This window comes from Hyperoodon ampullatus (genome assembly GCF_949752795.1).
Source record: "Hyperoodon ampullatus genome assembly, chromosome: 9".
Lineage (NCBI taxonomy): Eukaryota > Metazoa > Chordata > Mammalia > Artiodactyla > Ziphiidae > Hyperoodon > Hyperoodon ampullatus.
This window is the reverse complement of record NC_136922.1, coordinates 28,534,884-28,553,564: the sequence shown is the minus strand read 5'-3', so window position 1 is coordinate 28,553,564 and position 18,681 is coordinate 28,534,884. Positions and strand designations below refer to the sequence as shown.

The window sequence follows — 18,681 nt, the reverse complement described above, 5'->3', positions numbered from 1 at the left end:
GCCCGGCTGGCACCGCTCAGATCTGCTTTTCCCCGGCTTGGGGCGCTGAGGCGGCGTCGGGAGTTGTCTTCCGCAAAGGTTGCCTGGCGTTGTCCAACATGGAGGAGGCACTGGCCTTGGTCATCACCTGCAAGAGGGACTAATCTCCGCCTGGTGTTCAGGGACTTCGCCGCCTGCACGCCCGCGGCCCCCGTCTCCGGTTGCTCCTCCGGCCACGGGCTTCCCGGCGGGGAGGCAGCACAAGGAGGGAGTGCGGTGGCCCTGAGTTTCCCTAAGCCATGGGCAACGAGGCGAGCTTGGAAGGGGAAGGGCTCCCCGAAGGGCTGGCGGCGGCAGCAGCGGCGGCGGCCGGAGGAGGGGCTGGCGGGGCGGGGAGCCCCTTGCACACCGTGACTCCGGCCGGCATGGAGGCGGATCTGAGCCAGCTGAGCGAAGAGGAGAGGAGACAGATCGCTGCTGTCATGTCAAGGGCGCAGGGGCTGCCCAAGGGAAGCATTCCTCCGGCCTCTGCGGAGCCGCCTTCCATGCACAGGCACGCACAGCATGATGTATATGTCCGGGCATATATGTACAGCTTCCCGTGCACATATGTGCCAGCCCATATGCGCCAGCACGGCAGTACATATATGTCGCTTCCGTTCATTTTATTCTCCCTAATGGGGTGGTGGTAAAGAGAACATAAGCTTTCTGTTGGGCAGGATAAAAATGATGCCTTATAGAGTTTCTGATGGGATAGTCAAGGGTTGCATTCTTTGAACTGTGATTTTAGGTTGTGATTTCTGGCCTTTTGGAACCTTTTCTCTGTAGGGTGGCGTGGAGAGACGCCCTCCAGTGTTTTACTAATCTGGAAGTCTTCCATTAATACAAAACGGACGTGTTAGGAAATGGAGAGAGCTGGGTGTTTACCTGTTTCTGTTTAAACCTCCTCAGTCATTTCGGGGTCTTTCTCTCTGTGAATGATATCTAAATATTTCTGTAACAATACCTTTAATTCCCCTGGAGGTGATTTGTCTTTCCTTCCCACCCTACGCCCCAGAGGAGAACAGGAGCTGTTTAGGTAGAAGGTATAGAATAAATACACCTTTTATATTCAGGGAGACACCCTAAAATATGTGTGGCATTAAACAGATGGTTTGGTCACAACAGTGCAGGTGCTGTACGTGTATTTATGAATTAGCATATGCTATTTTTTAAACCACCGCTCTTTTATACGAAAAAGCGTCTTACAGTTTACGGAAGAACATGTGAATTTGTGTTACCTTCAAATTAGTTTCCAGTACATACTTTTAAAGACAAAACAAATAGCAACTTGGACAGGTAATTAAGAGCTAATCTATAATATTAACGTATTCATTTTCCCCTCTAGCTCTCTGTGTTCCTCCATCCCAATAAATTAGTTGTTTTCTAATTAGAGTACTGAGAGGGTATAATCACTGTGCCTGCCCTGCCTTTATTATTGTAAACAAACCCTTTAACTTTGCACCCTCATAGATTGTTCAGAGACAGGACATTCCTCTGTCCGTGGTTCTGAAATCACTCCTACTTTATGATAACCTAACAATTTTCATTAGAGATACTGGAAATATGAAAGATATGTATATAGGTGTAGGCTTTTATTCTGTACTTCATAAAATAAAAACACTTAGGAGCTATAATATAAGTATATACATATAATTTTGTCAGGTAACTAATACAGTAAAAATGTAAAATGTTTTGTGGATAGTGGCAATATTTTCCACATAAATGTGTAAACTATATCAGGCAAAAACCCTGTTTTCTTGAAGGGGAACCAACACTACTAGTAAAGACTAGCTTTTTTATATTGAATATATTTTTCTGTGTTTTTAAGCTAGTAATATATTGGGCTATTTCTTTGGTATAAAGCCTTTCTTAAGTATTCCCTTAAGAGTACAGTTTATGATATGTACTATTTTCTCTACTGTTTAAAACCTGACTTAGAAAAAATTTTGAATGTTCATATACTAGATTTTTCTAGGGTAATAATGGGGTACAATACTTTTATTAACCTTTTAGAAATGTATGCCAACTCTTCTACAATTTTTCCTAAGAGGCACAAGCAACAGGTTTAGCATGCTGGTTACGAATACCAAGAAGAGTGTGAGCTTTGATTCCTAAATTTCTTCCTTGTATTCAGAGGGCGGATAAAAATATTATTTCAGCCTATGAAAGTATGGTGTTTTGGGCAGCATTTGTATCAGATAGCATACTTTTAAAGCTCTCTGTTGATGTTTTTGTTACGGTAGAATTCTTATCAATAGGTAGTCTGCGTCCTAAACAGTTACTGATGAAAGCTTCATTGAAATATATAAACATGTCTGAATTTGGCAACCTGCTTATATTTTACTGAGAGATTTCTATAAATGTCTTTAATTTTGGAAAGTTATTATCCCCATTTGTGATAACCAAATAAACACATATTAATTTAAGAATATATATGAAAGTATATCCAAATCATTTCAAGTTTTAGGAGATTATGTGGTGCGAATTAGACAGGGTGGGCTTTGATTTTTATTTATTTAAAGAAATAAGGGTTGAGAGCCCAGAGACCTTATTAATTTTAACTGACTCATAGCGAATTATATATGCTTCTCAACCATATGTGCCTAAGTTTCCTTGCTTCTAAATAAGGCAGTAATACTTATCTTACCCATCTTGTAGAGCCATAGTAAGGATTAATTAAAATTTGACCAGAACATTTTTGCTTGGATTTTAATTTGAAGGAACCCTATACATATAAAGAGTAGTAATATCAGTATCAGCAGTGAATGGCACTGGCAGTTATGGCTGCAGACAAGTTGTATATTGAATTATTCACTGTTATGAGTTATTTGGATGTATCTATACTCTTTTACATATGGAGAAGTCAGTGCAATGTACTGGATATCCTGCCTCCCCTTCCTGCCCACCAGGAGTTAGGATACCAGATTTCTGCAACTAACTAGTTTTATAACCTTGAATTAATTTCTTAGCCTGTTTAAGTCTTGGTATCCTCTGCAATATACAAACGAACGGACATTCCTAAAGATGCTTATATTTCTATTATAAAATTTTATGACTTAACACTGTCAAGTGTCATTGCTTGTTGTGTTACATTTTAAAATATTTTAGTATTCCAACTGCTTTTATATTCTTAGTCTTGAATGCATGTTTATCTCATTTGCTGCTGAAACATTTTTTTTCTCTTAACCTGTGAAAGAAAAATTCTAATCTGAGGATGACAATAGTAAAGTGAAAAGGGAAGTGTATAAGACTTGAGTAATTAGAAGCTAGAAGTTAGAGCTTACAAATGAAATGCTTCTGGATTTTTGATTTATTGTCGATCCAGGGAAATGCAATTTTATTACATCTTCTACTCATTCTATTTACACCTACAGATGTGTCATATGAGAAGAGCTTTACTGGAAAACGCTTCTGATTAGTAGAATATTTAGTAACAATTCTGACTGAATCAGTTATTTTCTTAGCATTCCTTTAGGCCTCCGCTGCTGGGTAGACACCTCCACAACTGTTTTTCTTCCTAGAGCAGCAAGCCAAAATGAATATGGAATGTTTCCATTTATATCTCACAAGACCTGTGGAAGAGTTTAAAGTGAAAAGAATTCAAGAGACATTAATCTAGAGGGAAACAAAGACCTGATGTGTTCATTCATTTGTTCACTCACTGTTATTCATTCATTCATTCATTCATCAAACATTAATACTCATCTGCTAGTTACCAGGTTTGGTTCTAGTGATGAAAAAATGAGTGAAACATATCTCTCCCTAGGAATTCATAGTCTAGTGCAGAAGACACAGATTGCATTTTGGTCATTCTTCTTTTTAACAGAACTGTCATACCAAAAAATTCCTCAAAAGACATAGTTAGCTAAGACATCTTTATATTTTTGTTTGGTATTAAGCCTGTATCTTCTCTTAATGATTGTCTTTCTATTTTTCACTCCCAGATCTCCATGTTTATTTACATAATTATAGCAACTAAAACTAAGTTTAAATTGTAGTCTTTATAGCTATATGGGTATTTTCTCATAGGGGGATTCTATAATATAATATAACTTAATATTCATAGGAAGTACATGCAGTTATAATTTCTAATGCAAGTAGCTTCCTTTAACTTTTGGTGTTTATTGTTATCACAAATATTTGGTATTCACAAAATTTATTCGTTTTGTACGTATGTTGGATTAAGTGAAATATTACAAAAACAGTGATTAAGTTTAATAGTATTTTCAAGAGAGCACAGTTAAGAATAGATTTTTTGGGTATTCGTTTGAATATAGATTTCTTTAATAAAATGCCTAAACACTTATAGGATAGTCCCTAAGCATCTGCCCCTCAAGGGAATGGTAAACTTTATTAATTGAATATGGAACATTTCTGGAATAATGTGACTATCTAAACAGTGGAACTTTTTGAAAATAATCCATTTGGGGTTGTTTACTATGGTTCTTTTGCCTTCATATGGAAGGGAGCACATAATGAAGCCTATAAGGAAACATTCAAAATTATTTTCCTCAATGGAAATATGTAGCAGTGTGTTTTAAAAGATATCTTAGAACTGTTGGAATCAATTAGGATAATAATTTTAGTTCCTTATTTAAGTACAGGCTTCAGGGACATGGTAGTATCTAAAGTTTTTGTAACCTTTTCTCCTGGAGGAAATTGCCAGAACCAAGAATTCTATTTACTCATCTTTTATTAGAAAATCATTTTGTGGCATACATTGTCATTTATAGACTATTTTCTTTCTGACCCTTTGCTCTTTAGAAGTAATACTTCCGTGTTTCTTCCTACTATGCCTTACATCTTGATCTGTACTCAAATTTCTGTATCATTAGGGGAAGTTTAAAAACTTAATTCATAATAAGTACCAGATGACATGAAATGAAAAAGTTATAGTCTGGTCCATTAGCAGGTAAATTTTATTAAAACAAATTAAAACCTATAGAACTTTATTGTGATCATCTCATATTTTAAGTACTACTGAATCACTCTGTTTATCTTTTTCTTTTAACTAAAAAGAAATCTTTTCCAAAATTAATGTTACATATATCAAACAAAATACTTGTAATTTGATTTACCCCATAATTCTAATGCAGCATGTTCTTATTAGTTGCAATTTTATCAGTAAAAAGTAGCTTGTTTAAAATTTAACATACTTGATAAAAGTGTATATGAGAAACAAGTATTTTAATTATTGAGCCATAGTCATTTAAAATTGATGTTTCCAAAACTATTTTAAAAATATCCATCTTGTGTATTTGTCTATGAGTTAAAAGAAATCTTGCAAATTAATTACTTGTTGCATTTTTAAGTCATTGTCAATAATAATGTCTAATTAACAATGGTAATAGTAAGTGTTGTAGAAAACATTAAGTAAAGAGATCATTATGTTTTTTCTTCCTTTGAGGAAAGTAACTTTTCAAAAGTGGGGTCACAACCAGATTGTTGCTATTTGTACATCAGGCTATGTATGTCTCAAGATACTTTAAGCATCATATTGTTACATAGAGAGATCTCAGATTAAGAATGCTATTGGAAAAATAATTGAATGATATAACACTGTTCTTCCACAAGAAAATTGTTTCTCCGAATTTTCTAATTAAAGTAGGAATTCTTATTCTATAAAGTTTAATAAGGACAGTATTTCATGGATATTACCTTTTTTGACAGGTATTCTGTCAAAACTTGAATAGATGGTCAGCTTTTTCAGAGTCCCTGAAAAACCTCCTTTACCAGATCCTGTGATGTCATGTTGTATGTCTTATGTAGCTAATGTAAATTCTAATATTAAGTAAAAAACAGAACAAAAAACAGTTGCAGCAATCTCATTTAAAACGGAATATTTTCACTTCTTAGTGTGCTAGTATTTGGGAGGCTGACATTCCTTGACTATAACTTTTGGTTAAAAAGGATACATCCTGTGAGCATAAAAGTACTGGAACATGGCTTTGCATTGATCTGTTGAGTTAATATGTTTAAATAGGTTTAAAGTATGGCTAGATTCTATTAAGTAAATGTAAATTATTTTTATTATAAATACTTTCTAACTAGATATCTTAATAGTTTGTTACTTATAGTAGCAAGTATGGGGTTTTTTCCCCTTCCCCTTCACTTCTGTGTTGAAAATCTGTATCCATGTAAAGAAAGTAACAAAGACATTAAAAATTTTATGATTATTTGTAGGATGCTGCAAAAATGGATTTTAGTTATATTTATACATTCATAATTTTGAAGATGTAAGAAAGTAATAGGTTTTAAATATTATTTTGAATTGTGATAGTTTCCATTATTTTCACTTCTTTTTGTTTCATTCTTCTAGGAAACAAGAGTTGGATAGTAGTCAATCTCCAAAGCAACCAGGAAAACCGCCGGACCCTGGGCGTCCAGTTCAGCCTGGTCTCAGTAAAAGTAGAACTACAGATACTCTGAGGTCAGAGCAGAAATTGCCTGGAAGGAGTCCTTCCACTATTAGCTTGAAAGAATCGAAATCCAGAACTGATTTTAAGGAAGAGCACAAGTCTAGTATGATGACTGGCTTCCTCTCAGAGGTTAATCCTTTAAGTGCTGTCTCCTCTGTTGTAAATAAATTCAGTCCTTTTGATTTGATATCAGACCCTGATGCCTCCCAGGAAGAAGCCTCCAAGAAACAAAAAATATCTCAGAAGGAACAAGGAAAACCTGAAGGAATCACAAAGCCTCCATCACAACAACAGTCACCCAAGCCAGTTCCTAAGCAGCCAGGACCTGTGAGGGCCCTGCTTCAGCAGGACGGTTCTCCCAAATCAGTATCTCCTCAGCAGCCAGAAAAAATTAAATCACAACCTCCAGAAACAGGAAAGCCAACTCAGGGCCTCACCCAGGCTCCTCAGACAGACCAGGCAAAATTGCCACTTCAGAGAGATGCAGCCAGGCCTCAGACTAAACAGACAGATACAGTAAGGGGAGAGTCAGTTAAACCCTCACTGCAAAGCCCATCCAAGCCTCCTATTCACCAAGTAAGTCCTGGAAAGCCTCCAGCCCAGCAGCCTGGACCTGGAAAACTTTCCACACCACAGCCTGGACCTGCAAAGCCCTCAGCTCAGCAGCCAGGACCAACGAAGGCCCTAGCTCAACAGCCAGGGACCCCAAAGCCCCTGGCCCAGCCACCAGGAACAGCAAAGCCTGCAGCTCAGCAACCTGGGCCAAAGTCTCCAGCTCAGCCTCCTGGGCCTGCAAAGACTCCAGCTCAGCCTCCTGGGCCTGCAAAGTCTCCAGCTCAGCCTCCTGGGCCTGCAAAGACTCCAGCTCAGCCTCCTGGGCCTGCAAAGACTCCAGCTCAGCCTCCTGGGCCTGCAAAGACTCCGACTCAGCCTCCTGGGCCTGCAAAGACTCCGGCTCAGCCTCCTGGGCCTGCAAAGACTCCAGCTCAGCCACCAGGGCCAGCAAAGCCCACGGCCCAACAGCTGGGGACAGCGAAATCCCCGGCTCACCAACCTGGGCCACAGTCTCCAGCTCAGCCACCTGGGCCTGCAAAGACTGCAGCTCAGCAGGTTGGGCCAGGGAAGCCTCAGGTCCAGCAGCCTGGGCCAGGCAAGACTCCAGCTCAACAGCCTGGCCCAATGAAGCCCCCTCCTCAGCAGCCTGGCCCAGCAAAGCCCCCTCCTCAACAATCTACAAAACCAGGAAGCCAAACAGGGAAACCTCTGCAGCCACAAACTTTTCCATCTGCAGCACAGACTCCAGTACAAGGCCTCCCAAAAACCATCTGTCCTCTTTGCAATACCACTGAACTTCTGTTGCATGTTCCAGAAAAGGCCAATTTTAACACATGCACTGAGTGTCAAACTACTGTTTGTAGCCTCTGTGGTTTTAACCCCAATCCTCATTTAACCGAGGTAAGTGCATTTTTTCGTTATGTTCATGCTCTTAAACCATATCATCATCTTACACAAATGGTGCTTAGTTTATTGCTGTTATGATAGGATAACACTGTTTTCCTCTGGTTCGTCTTTCCCTCCTTCCTTCCTACTTTCCTCTTTTTCTTCTCTGCCAAATGTAAATTAGAGTTTTTCAACATTTTCTCCAATAATATTTCTCCAAAATATTGCTACAATTTCTGATAAATTTGGCACATAAAGGAAGTATGAATTGATTGATAGATGCTGAGCTTTTACTCATTGCATTCTATGGGTAAAATCCACACTATTATTACATTATATTAATTTTTACATTAACTTTTAAATTCATGCTCCTACCTACCATGATACTCTTGATATGATATTCTTAAATGGGATCCTATTTATGCTGCGAAAAAAAGTGGACAGTGTTTTCAGATTCTAAATACAATTTTGATACGAAATTGAATACATTCTTTCAAACTGCACATTCCTGCCAGTGATTTTGCTATACACTATGAGAGCATGCTTCCCTCATTAGTTGAGAGTCATTCATAACAGCGTAAGTCACTTCAAAAAAATGAAGTCATTAGAACAGGTTCAACTTTATGGGTGTCTTCTTAGAAGGATCACAGTTTATAACTCCAAGTCTTTGGGTAAGCCTTCCTGGCAGACTGAATCATGAAGGGGCCAGTTGTGACACAAATGAGTTCAAGGTTGTTTACTCTGATTCAGGATAGAAAAGTTATTCTCAGCAGGTCAGTTAATGTCAACTCAGTGCTTAAAGTCCCTGAATAAAATAGCATTTTAATAGGTAGAGATTTGGGGACGTTCAGGAGGAAGGGACAGAAAACATAAAACTGCAGAACTTAGAAATTCTCTGGAGTTAAGAAATAATACAGTAAAGATGGTACAATAATATAAAATAAGTGAGAATAAAAGGGCTTAGGGTTTGAAAGAATACATTTTTAAAAGAAATGCAATAGCCCCTACCCGATGAGAAGGCACAGAAGTCCATCTAGAGAACAGCTGTTAGTGGGCTTTGTGTGCATTATGTGCACATAATGCACAAGAGGAATGAAGGCAGCAGGCAATGAAGGATTATGTCATTTAAATATCCGCGAGAGAGGAGACTTGTGTACCCTTGTTATAAATGAAATCTATGTTCTGATAAAAACAACAGTGATAATTATTGGTAGCTGTTATGTTAGTTTGGATACTTACTGTGATGAAAGTTGAAAATGATGTCCATTTAAAATATGTCAACCTCTGGTTTTTGCTGAAGTATCTTTTACTCTTTTTACCAAAAGTCATATTGAGTACTTTAACTTTTTAGATAAGCCATACTTTAATGATAAAGTTGCAATTAATAAGAACATTTAAGTTATGGAGGAAATCAGATTATAAATAGTTGGTTTATATATTTGTAGCTTTTTTTATATCTTAAACTTTTTTTCCACATTCTTTTTTTATCTTTGAATTTTTTCATTGAAGTATAGTTGAGGTATAAAATTATATGTTACAAGTGTACAATAGTGATTCACAATTTTTAAAGGTTATATTCCATTTATAGTTATTATAAAATATTTGCTATATTCCCCATGTTGTACAATATATCCTTGTGGCATATTTTATACATAATAGTTTTGTACCTCTTAATTCCTTACCCACATGCTGCCCCTTTCCCCTTTTTTCTCCCAACTGGTAACCACTAGTTTGTTCTCTACATTTGTGTGTCTGCTTCTTTTTTGTTGTAGCCCCTAGTTTCTTGTATTTTTTAGATTCCATGTATAAGTAATATCATACAGTATTTGCCTTTCTCTGTCTGACTTATTTCACTTAGCATAGTGCCCTCCAAGTCCATCCATGTTGTTGCAAATGGCAAAATTTCATTCTTTCTTACAGCTGAGTAATATTCCATATTGTGTGTGTGTGTATATATATAAATTCTGATAAAGATGTGTTTCTGTCCATAGTATACCATCTTGATAGGAATGTGTAGTAATAATGACTTCAAACAGTAGATGATCTTTTTATAAAATGTTTGTCATGTTTTTGTGGCAATTTATAAGGCAGAAACCTGTAGTTGGACCTTCAAGCCACGTATATTATTTGAGTACCTACAATGTGGAAGACATTTTACTACACATTTGGTAGACTATAAAGATAAGTAAAACATAATGCTGATCTTAACATGATCCAAATGTACTAGGTTAGATCATACACACACAAGGAAATATGTGGTCAAATGATAAAAGCTGTGAGAGACATGAGCAAACATTATGAACTTCCAAGTAGGAAGTGCCATTTCCAGTGGGTGAGATAAGGAAAGCTTCATGGAGAAAATGGCATTTGTGCTAGGTATTTAGTGATGGATATTATTTCAACAGATAAAGAACATGAAAGGGGGTAATGATTTAGCCTAAGACCTAGAGCCAGAATAATACAGGGTATATTTAGGGAATCAGGCATAAATCTAGGTTGCCTGAAGTGGTGGCAAAGAAATGCGCAATGAGATTGGAGAAAAGTTTAAGTCAGATTTAGGTCTTCCACATTTAGTCGGTAGCAGTGAGCATTCTGCTTTATGAAACTTACCTTGTTTATTGTAATCATACCTTCAATCCTTCATTCATTTTACAAATGTGTATCAAATGCTAAGTTGCAAAGCACCATCAAGTATTTTGATAGAATCAAGTATGTGTTAGCTATGGAGTCTTCTTTCTACCAGAAAACTGGAGAAATAAAAGTTGTAAATAAGAAAGGAAAAAATAGATATGTACGAAAAGTAACTTTATATAGGTCTTTACAGTTCACATAGTTCCTTCTTATTTGTTTTTTCAAAATTAAATTTCCAAATAATTCTGTGGTCATGTATTCTGTTTTCTCTGTTGGGAAAAAATTGGTGTTCAAGTGGTTACTATGTTAGGATCATCCTGATAGTAAATAACCAGAACCCAAGCTAAATCTTCTGATTCCAAATCCATTTACTCGTGGTAAGAAGAGAGAAAGTGCTATGAGATCAAACGAAGAACTCATCACTATCTTTGGGGGGTATGACAACTATCTTCATGGAAATAGAAGTATTTGAGCTGGGAATGTGAAGAATGATAAGAATTTGGACACACTTGACAGGAGTTGGGAATGTGGGGGCAGGTAGAGGGTCTCAATGGCTAAAAAAAAAGCATCCCCATTATTAACGAGATGAGCTTGGGCAAGTCATTTACATTTTCTGTAACAGTGATACCATATAAACAATGGAAATAACATGTTCTCTGTTAAACACTTTGGGTTTTTAGGAGGATTAGCTGAACATTTGTATGAGAAGGTATTTTTCAATATACGAAGTTTTTTGAAGTTGTAATATGATGTGTCATAGATAATGTTAATATTTTAAACAGTTGACTTTGACAGCTTACTCTCAAATTGTTTTCTACATAGATACAATATCATAAGTTGTTGGGTTCTGAGATAGCAATCAAGAGCCATTTGATCTACAGTATTAATTATAACATTTCATTTTAATTCTCATTTTTTTCCCATAAGGAAAAATGTAATCTTATGGGTCAAATTGTCCAAAAATACTCAGATTGAATAAACAGTTTTACCATGCAGCACAGCACCAGAGACTAGACATTCTATACTACTTTAATTTACATGAATTTATTATTTTCAAGTTTGAGTTTATATGCAAGTTATTCTCTATATTATTACTTTTACAGCCTATTGGGTAAAAATAAAATAAAAATAAAATCCTGGTCTCTTGTATCACTCCTTGAAAAGATCAGGAGAATTTCTCTGATATATTTTTGTTACCAAAGCAGAATTATGACTATATTTGCTTTGAACATCCTGGCTCTTAAATGACTACTAGGTCTGAGGAGAAGGACTGAAGAGGTATCAACACCCAGACACAAGCTTTAGGAAAGGGGACTTTTACTTCCTTAATTAAATTTGCCAGCTCTCTCCCACCTCTGCCCACCTGACACACATATACACACCTGTACACATACATATACACACAAACACACTCATACCTTAGATAACCCAAATATTTGTGTGAAGGGGATGATGTTTAAGTGTGCTCTTTGGTAGTTGTCAAGATGTGTGCTGTTCAGATAAACTTTAAGAATCCACTGGCTCCAAGCCTAGACTTTATAGCTGTATCTCTTCTTGCTAGTCCATTAATGGAGTTAATCTCAGCAACACAGGTTCACTCTTTGGGTTTGCTTTCTGACACAGAAACTGAACATTTGCTTTACAGTTAGTAACTACAGTGTTTCTTGTTGTTGTTCTTGTTGTTGTTGATTTACTTTATCTCTTCGATGTCTAGGCTGGGACCAGGTAGGTTTAAGGAGAGATTTAAAGACTTACTCCTAATGTGTGATAATTCTCCTGGTTCTTAGGAAATTTTGTAATATATGAAATGTCATTTTTTAGACTGTTAATAACGAACCAAATGTTAGTGATAAAAGTGGATTTAGGTGGGTGTTTTTTTCTTTTTCCTCATATTATTTCGATCATGATGGCCCATATATTAATCTTGGCTGAAACTAGATGTTTTATTTAACAAAAACATGGCCATCTCTCAGGAGCTAAAAAATAAAAATAAAAAACAAACACACTTAGACTTCCATATACACTCTAAAGAACAAACAAAAAATGACTGAAATTTTTCAGGTTGGCAAAATGACTTAACTGACCACCTCTTTTAGGTGGATCAGTCTGCTACTTCTAGGAGGAGAAACTGAGGGGGAAAAATCTGTTAAGAAAAGAGTAGAGATATGCCAAATGTCACGAGGCTGGAACCTGTGGAGAAAGAAAGCCAGTAAGACATTCCTGATGATGGAGTAGCAGAAAGAACTTTTAGAAAAAGGAATATTCTCTTTTTAGTTGCTTGCTGTTTTAGCACAAAGGTGATTTGTCACCCAAATTCTAAGCAGAGACAGCAACGCGGTTCTTTTTAAAAAGGAGGACTGAGCACATATGCGTTCACCTCCTCTCTAGAGGTCCCAGTTTTAAAAGATTGAAAGTATAGTAGTTCTGTATACCTCAGTTAAAAAATAAATGAATAAATAAAAACAATAATAAAAAGTACTCATTAAAAAAAAGTGTAGTAGTTCGGGAAAGACCACCAATACCATAAATTGGCAGGTTGAAGAATTCCTATAAGATAGAAAGTAAATGGAAAGGTGGTGACAGAAACAGAGCTAAAGAAACCACTGTCAGATGGCTTCCTGATGGAGCCTCAGTGAAGCTCTGAGCTTAGCATCCACAAATACAGACAACAGTGGGTTGTAGGTAGTGATCAAGTAATAAATTACAGAACTACAGGAGGAACAAGCAGGACAAGTGGACTCTTTCCTAATCTCTAGTGGAAGACAGTGGGTAGGAAGAGGCTTTATTTTCTTCTGCTTAGGCTAAATCCAAAGAATTCTCCAAATGAAGGGATGAACTGCCTGAGGAAGGGCCCTCATTAGAAAAGTAGGGCTTTCAAAAGAAAATGAGAAGTAATGCTCCTCTCCCACAACAGAGTGATTTAAAGGAGGAAACAAACAAAACACTAAAGGAGTCAAATTTACTAAATCTGTTACCCTCCTAGTAAAGCTGTTCTTACTTTGGACACTCACCCTCTGCCATCCTACATCCTCTCATTCAAAGAAGAGGACTAATGCGGAAGCAGAACTGTCCAGAAATACAGAAAAACCTCTGTTGATTACCTATTCTAAATAATGGAGACATTCACTGTAAATGAATGGTTTGAAGAGACTCACTTGACATTTTAGCAATAATACCACATGAAGGACATAGATAAACTAGTGAAAGACAAAACAAAACACCTGACCTCACAGGAAGGAGTTCATTCAGGAATTATAAAGAACTTATAAAATTCTTATTATTCCTGAGAAATACTTAAGAGAGGGTATTTCAATAATTAGTACACTCAAATTTCAGCGGGCTGATTGAGGGTAAAAATGGGCCTGGTTGATGTTCTGGAAAAGCAAGACCCAGAATTTTCCCAGCTTGTAGAGCAAATTATCCAGCTATTTAACTGAGCACCTACTATGTTTCAGGCATGTTTCTGGACTGTCCTAGTTGTAAAAGTGAACAAAGTAGCCAAAAATTCTTCCCTCGTGCGACGTGTATTCTAGTAAGAGTGGCAAATAAATAAAACGTATAGTGTGACAGATGGTAATAAGTGTTATGGAGAAAAATGAAGTAGAAGGTTATAGCACAGACCAAGGGAGTGTTGGTGATGTGGTGGTAGGGTCCCCTCACTCCCTCTAATTGGGGGATTGGAGTCTGGGAGTTGAGGGATGACTCAGGAATCTGGAATTTTTAGTGGTGACTAAAGGTCTAATTTGTATAGTTCTGAGGCTGGGAGCTCGAGGGGGGCTAAGAAAGGAAAGAGTGGGATGTACCCAGGAATGTGCACAATTCTGAGATGCCCCTCTTTACTCCTTCCTGTGGTGATGTGGAGGCTGGGGAATGAGCATTTTACTCCAGCATAGGGAGCTCTTTCTAAACTCTTGTCCATGGAGTTGTAGACATTTTGGGGGTGTGGTCATCTGAAATTCTGGGGCTCCCTTGGGACTCTGGGAGTTCTGGGGCTTTAAGAGAGATATTAAAAATCATGGAAATTATATCTAAGAGCTCTAATAGGAGTTCCAGAAAGAAATGAGTCAAGGCTATGGAGTCAAGCTCTAGAAGAAAGAAAATGTAAGTCTTCAGATTTTGATCCACCAATGGATCAAGCAAGATTAGTAAAACATCTCATAGATACATCTTGGTAAAATAGTCTGATTTCCAAGGGTAAGGAGAAAAATTGGAAGACGTCCACAGAGAAAAAAATTAGCATCTACAAAAAGATGAGAAATCAGGCAGGTGTCAACACAGAAGACAGCCGAGAGGGACCAATTTCTTTAAATTTATAGAGATTGTGATTAGATGAATCCTCTATCCAGGCAAGAGATCAAGAGGGAGTGTGAGGGCAGCTTAAGAATTTTTTTTCACACTTAAGGGTCCATAAAAATCATTGGCACTCTATAAGTGTATGTATACGTGTATAAATGTGTATGTAGGTATATGTATGTATATATCACAATCACTGTAGGAGTTCCTCTCTTAAAATGGAAAATGAAAAGAGTAGGATGGAGTAGTTGATTATGCCCCAGAAATGAAGAAAACTAAAAAGACATTATGTCATTTTTTTCCAAAATGTGATTGCATAATAGTAGTGGAATGTGAGATGATATCAGATGGTACACAAATCAAACTGAAAAAGTTATACATTATTTAACTGTGTGTTAAAATATTTAATACATCAAATATCATTTCTTGGATATTGCTTAAGACAACCCTAAAACATAATAATATAAGGTTGTTTTTTGAAAAAATGTTGCTTTTATAGAAGGAGAAAATACATAGTATCTTAAATTTATAAATCAAAACTTATTATTTGATGTTATAATGGCAGCCACTAGAAAAAGTCACAGCAAAATTTAACACTGATTGTTTCTGAAGATGCAAGCTTGGTGCCTGAGAGAGAGGCTTTTACTTTTAATGTCAAACCTTTTTGTGCTATTTTTTTAACCTTGGAAATTCGTCTTATTTTTTTTTTGCTTGTTTGTTTTTGTTTCTTAAAAATTTTCCTTCGCTTTATTATTATTATTATTTTTAAACATCTTTATTGGAGTATAATTGCTTTACAATGGTGTGTTAGTTTCTGCTGTATAACAGTGAATCAGCCATACATATACATATATCCCCATATCTCCTCCCTCTTGCGTCTCCCTCCCACCCTCCCTATCCCACCCCTCTAGGTGGTCACAGAGCACCGAGCTGATCTCCCTGTGCTATATGGCTGCTTCCCACTAGCTATCTGTTTTACATTTGGTAGTGTATATGTGTCCATGCCACTCTCTCACTTCGTCGTAGCTTACCCTTCCCCCTCCCCGTGTCCTCAAGTCCATCCTCTACATCTGTGTCATTATTCCTGTTCTGCCCCTAGGTTCATCAGAACCATTTTTTTTTTTTTTTTTTAGATTCCATATATATGTGTTAGCATACAGTATTTGGAAATTCATCTTATAATTAACACTTGAGTAATTTAAAAAATTCTCATTCATTACATGATTGATTAAACAATTTATATGATATGAAGGAATGGGTAAATTAGAGTCTTGATTTTCACATCTTTAGCTTTGGCATTCTACTTGGTGAAATGCCAGGAATTTTTGGTTCTAGATAATAGTAATGATTTGAAATGCCTTATGCCTGTAATGCCAAATTTGGTCAGTTTTTTCATTTGTTCTTTGCTTGTCAGAGGCATGTATACTTTAACTGGCACCATTTTTATATGAAACCAGTAAAGAGAAATAAAGTCCCTTGATTCTAAACATAAAGTTTTTAGAAGACAAAGAATATTCTGGGTTTGTTTTGTTTTTGTTTGTTTTGTTATTCTCTAATAATCCTTAGGTATCCTTCATAGTATTTAAAACAAAAATACCCTGAGTATAACAAAATTTATTTATTTATTTAAAATAATTTTCTCATGAACTTAGAGGACTAGAAGTAATCATTTAAAAATCCTTATTACTTAAATGTGTTCATGAACGCCATGTTTGTTTAACTCTCATTTTCCATGAGGTCTAGTTTGAAGAATTTTCCTCATTACTTGGATGTTGCACATATAAAATAAATATATATTCCTCATGCTCTACCCATAAGTTTAATCATTAGAACCAAAGCTTTTTTCCACTTTCAGCTTTTAAATAACTAGATGTTTCAGGTGTCTTTCTGCATATCCAGCTTTTTGTAATGTCTACTAAGTGTTGCTACATATTATTGCAGCTAGTCTGATGATCTGCATAGCTTAGTAAGAACAGATGTTCTGCTGTGAAAGCAGATACCCACAACTAACAGAATCATTTATTGGATCAGTAAACTTAATACAGTGATGGGTTAACTTGCTCATTGTTCACATCCCTTGAGAAATCACACATACCAAACACTCTCCCGTGTTCCATACCTTAATTAGCTTAGGTAAAACTGGGCTCTTACTTACAAACATTTCAAAAGTACTACGTTGAAGACAAAGGTGTAAATAATCTATTAGAAGTTTATATATCTTCCTTAAAGTAATGCCAATATCAAAAGCATCAGTAAGTTATATAAAGATCTGGGTTGTAGTCCTAGCTCTGCCCTTTACACATAAATAGTCTTGCTGATATTCCTCTGAATTCAATCAACAGTAGTTCTAGTTACCTTTGATAAAGAAGCAATAACTTCACGATAAACAATGTTTCTTGCCTGTCTTCTTACTTCACTCTTACTGTAATTCGGTCAGGTCATTTTAATTTTTCTGAGTATTTATTTTCCTTATTTGTGAGACTTGTCATATACTAAAAATTACATTTGGGAGTATAAGTGGAAGTGCTTTGAAATTGACATGAATAAATATTTGTATTTATTATTAATCTATAAAAATTCTAATAAGTAGGGATGGTGCCATCATTGTTAACTCCGTTTGTCACTGAGAAACCGAGGGTAGGAATTTGCAAGGTCACAGAATTACTTAGCAATGAATCCCATACAAGAAGCTAGATCTAAATTTAGCAACTTTTTAAAATAGGAGAGCACATTTGTTTTTAAACCAATCATTTCTAGGTTACAGAAAGACTTGTGTGTGTGTGTGCGTGTGTGTGTGAGAGAGAGAGAGAGAGAGAGAATTTTACATATTCTTAAAGTTACAAGAAATCAACCTTCTAGAGACTCACAGACATAGAGAACATGCTTATGATTACCGAAAGGGAAAGGTGGGGAGAGGGATACATTGAGAATTCGGGGTTAACAGGTGCACACTACTATATATAAAATAGATAAACAACAAGGACCTACTGTATAGCACAGGGAACTGTATTTAATATCTTGTAATAACCTATAATAGAAAAGAATCTGAAAAAAAAATATGTGTGTATACATATATGTATATCTAATATGTATCTATATCAATATATCTCAATCAGTTTGCTGAACACCTGAAACTAACACAACATTGTAAATCAACTATACTTCAATTAAAAAAAAAGAAATTAACCTTCTTGGCAGGAGTTTATTTTTGAAATTTAGTGTAAAAAATTGAGGTCTAAGAGCACTTTTATACCTTTCTAGTAACTCTTGCTCAAACCAAAGCCTTATTTATATTGCTGAGCTCATTTTTGTTCTTTAGAAAGCCACGAGCTCCCACTATGAGCCAGCCACTCTGTTAGATTTTGAAAATAGAGATAATGAAGTTGATAACTTTTCTCACTGTTAAGAATAGAACTCAGAGTTTAGAGGGAGAGTCAGTAATTTAGCAAATGCAGATGGAATCTTGTTTGTAAAATAGAAAATAATAAACACCACATAGATGAGATACATTCTTACCTGAATATAAAACAATAAACTACCTTTCTATTCTTTTCTTCTATCTAATCAAAAATAAATCAGTTGGCAAAACAAATAAGCCATTTCTATCATTTATTCAGGAAAATCAAACTTCAGTAGAATTCATCAAACAAACCTTCGGATCAGATTTCTACTTGGGTAAAAGAATTCAAAGAAGTCAGTGGCAGGCTTCATCATGTGAACATGTAACTATAATTGTATTTGTTGGGAAAAATTTTAATATGTAGATCTGTGTGTTTTTTAACTTGAAAGAGGAAGGATTTAAAAAAATGGTCAGAAGGAAATCAACGGTAATGAAAAATGTGGCTAGGATTTGTGAAAAAAAGGTGAAAATAAAGCT

General features: G+C 36.2%; 1 protein-coding gene across 1 annotated transcript in view; it reads left to right on the top strand.

Moving 5' to 3' along the window:
* Positions 1 to 278: 278 nt before the first annotated feature.
* The window catches only part of PCLO (piccolo presynaptic cytomatrix protein), a gene marked incomplete at both ends in the record, with an annotated part of 388,228 nt that continues 369,825 nt past the window's right edge, over positions 279 to 18,681 (top strand). Inside the window, 2 exons of the mRNA XM_079711001.1 lie at positions 279 to 532; positions 6,341 to 7,895. Coding sequence (XP_079567127.1) covers positions 279 to 532; positions 6,341 to 7,895 — 1,809 coding nt within the window. The remainder of the gene's footprint in view (positions 533 to 6,340; positions 7,896 to 18,681) is intronic.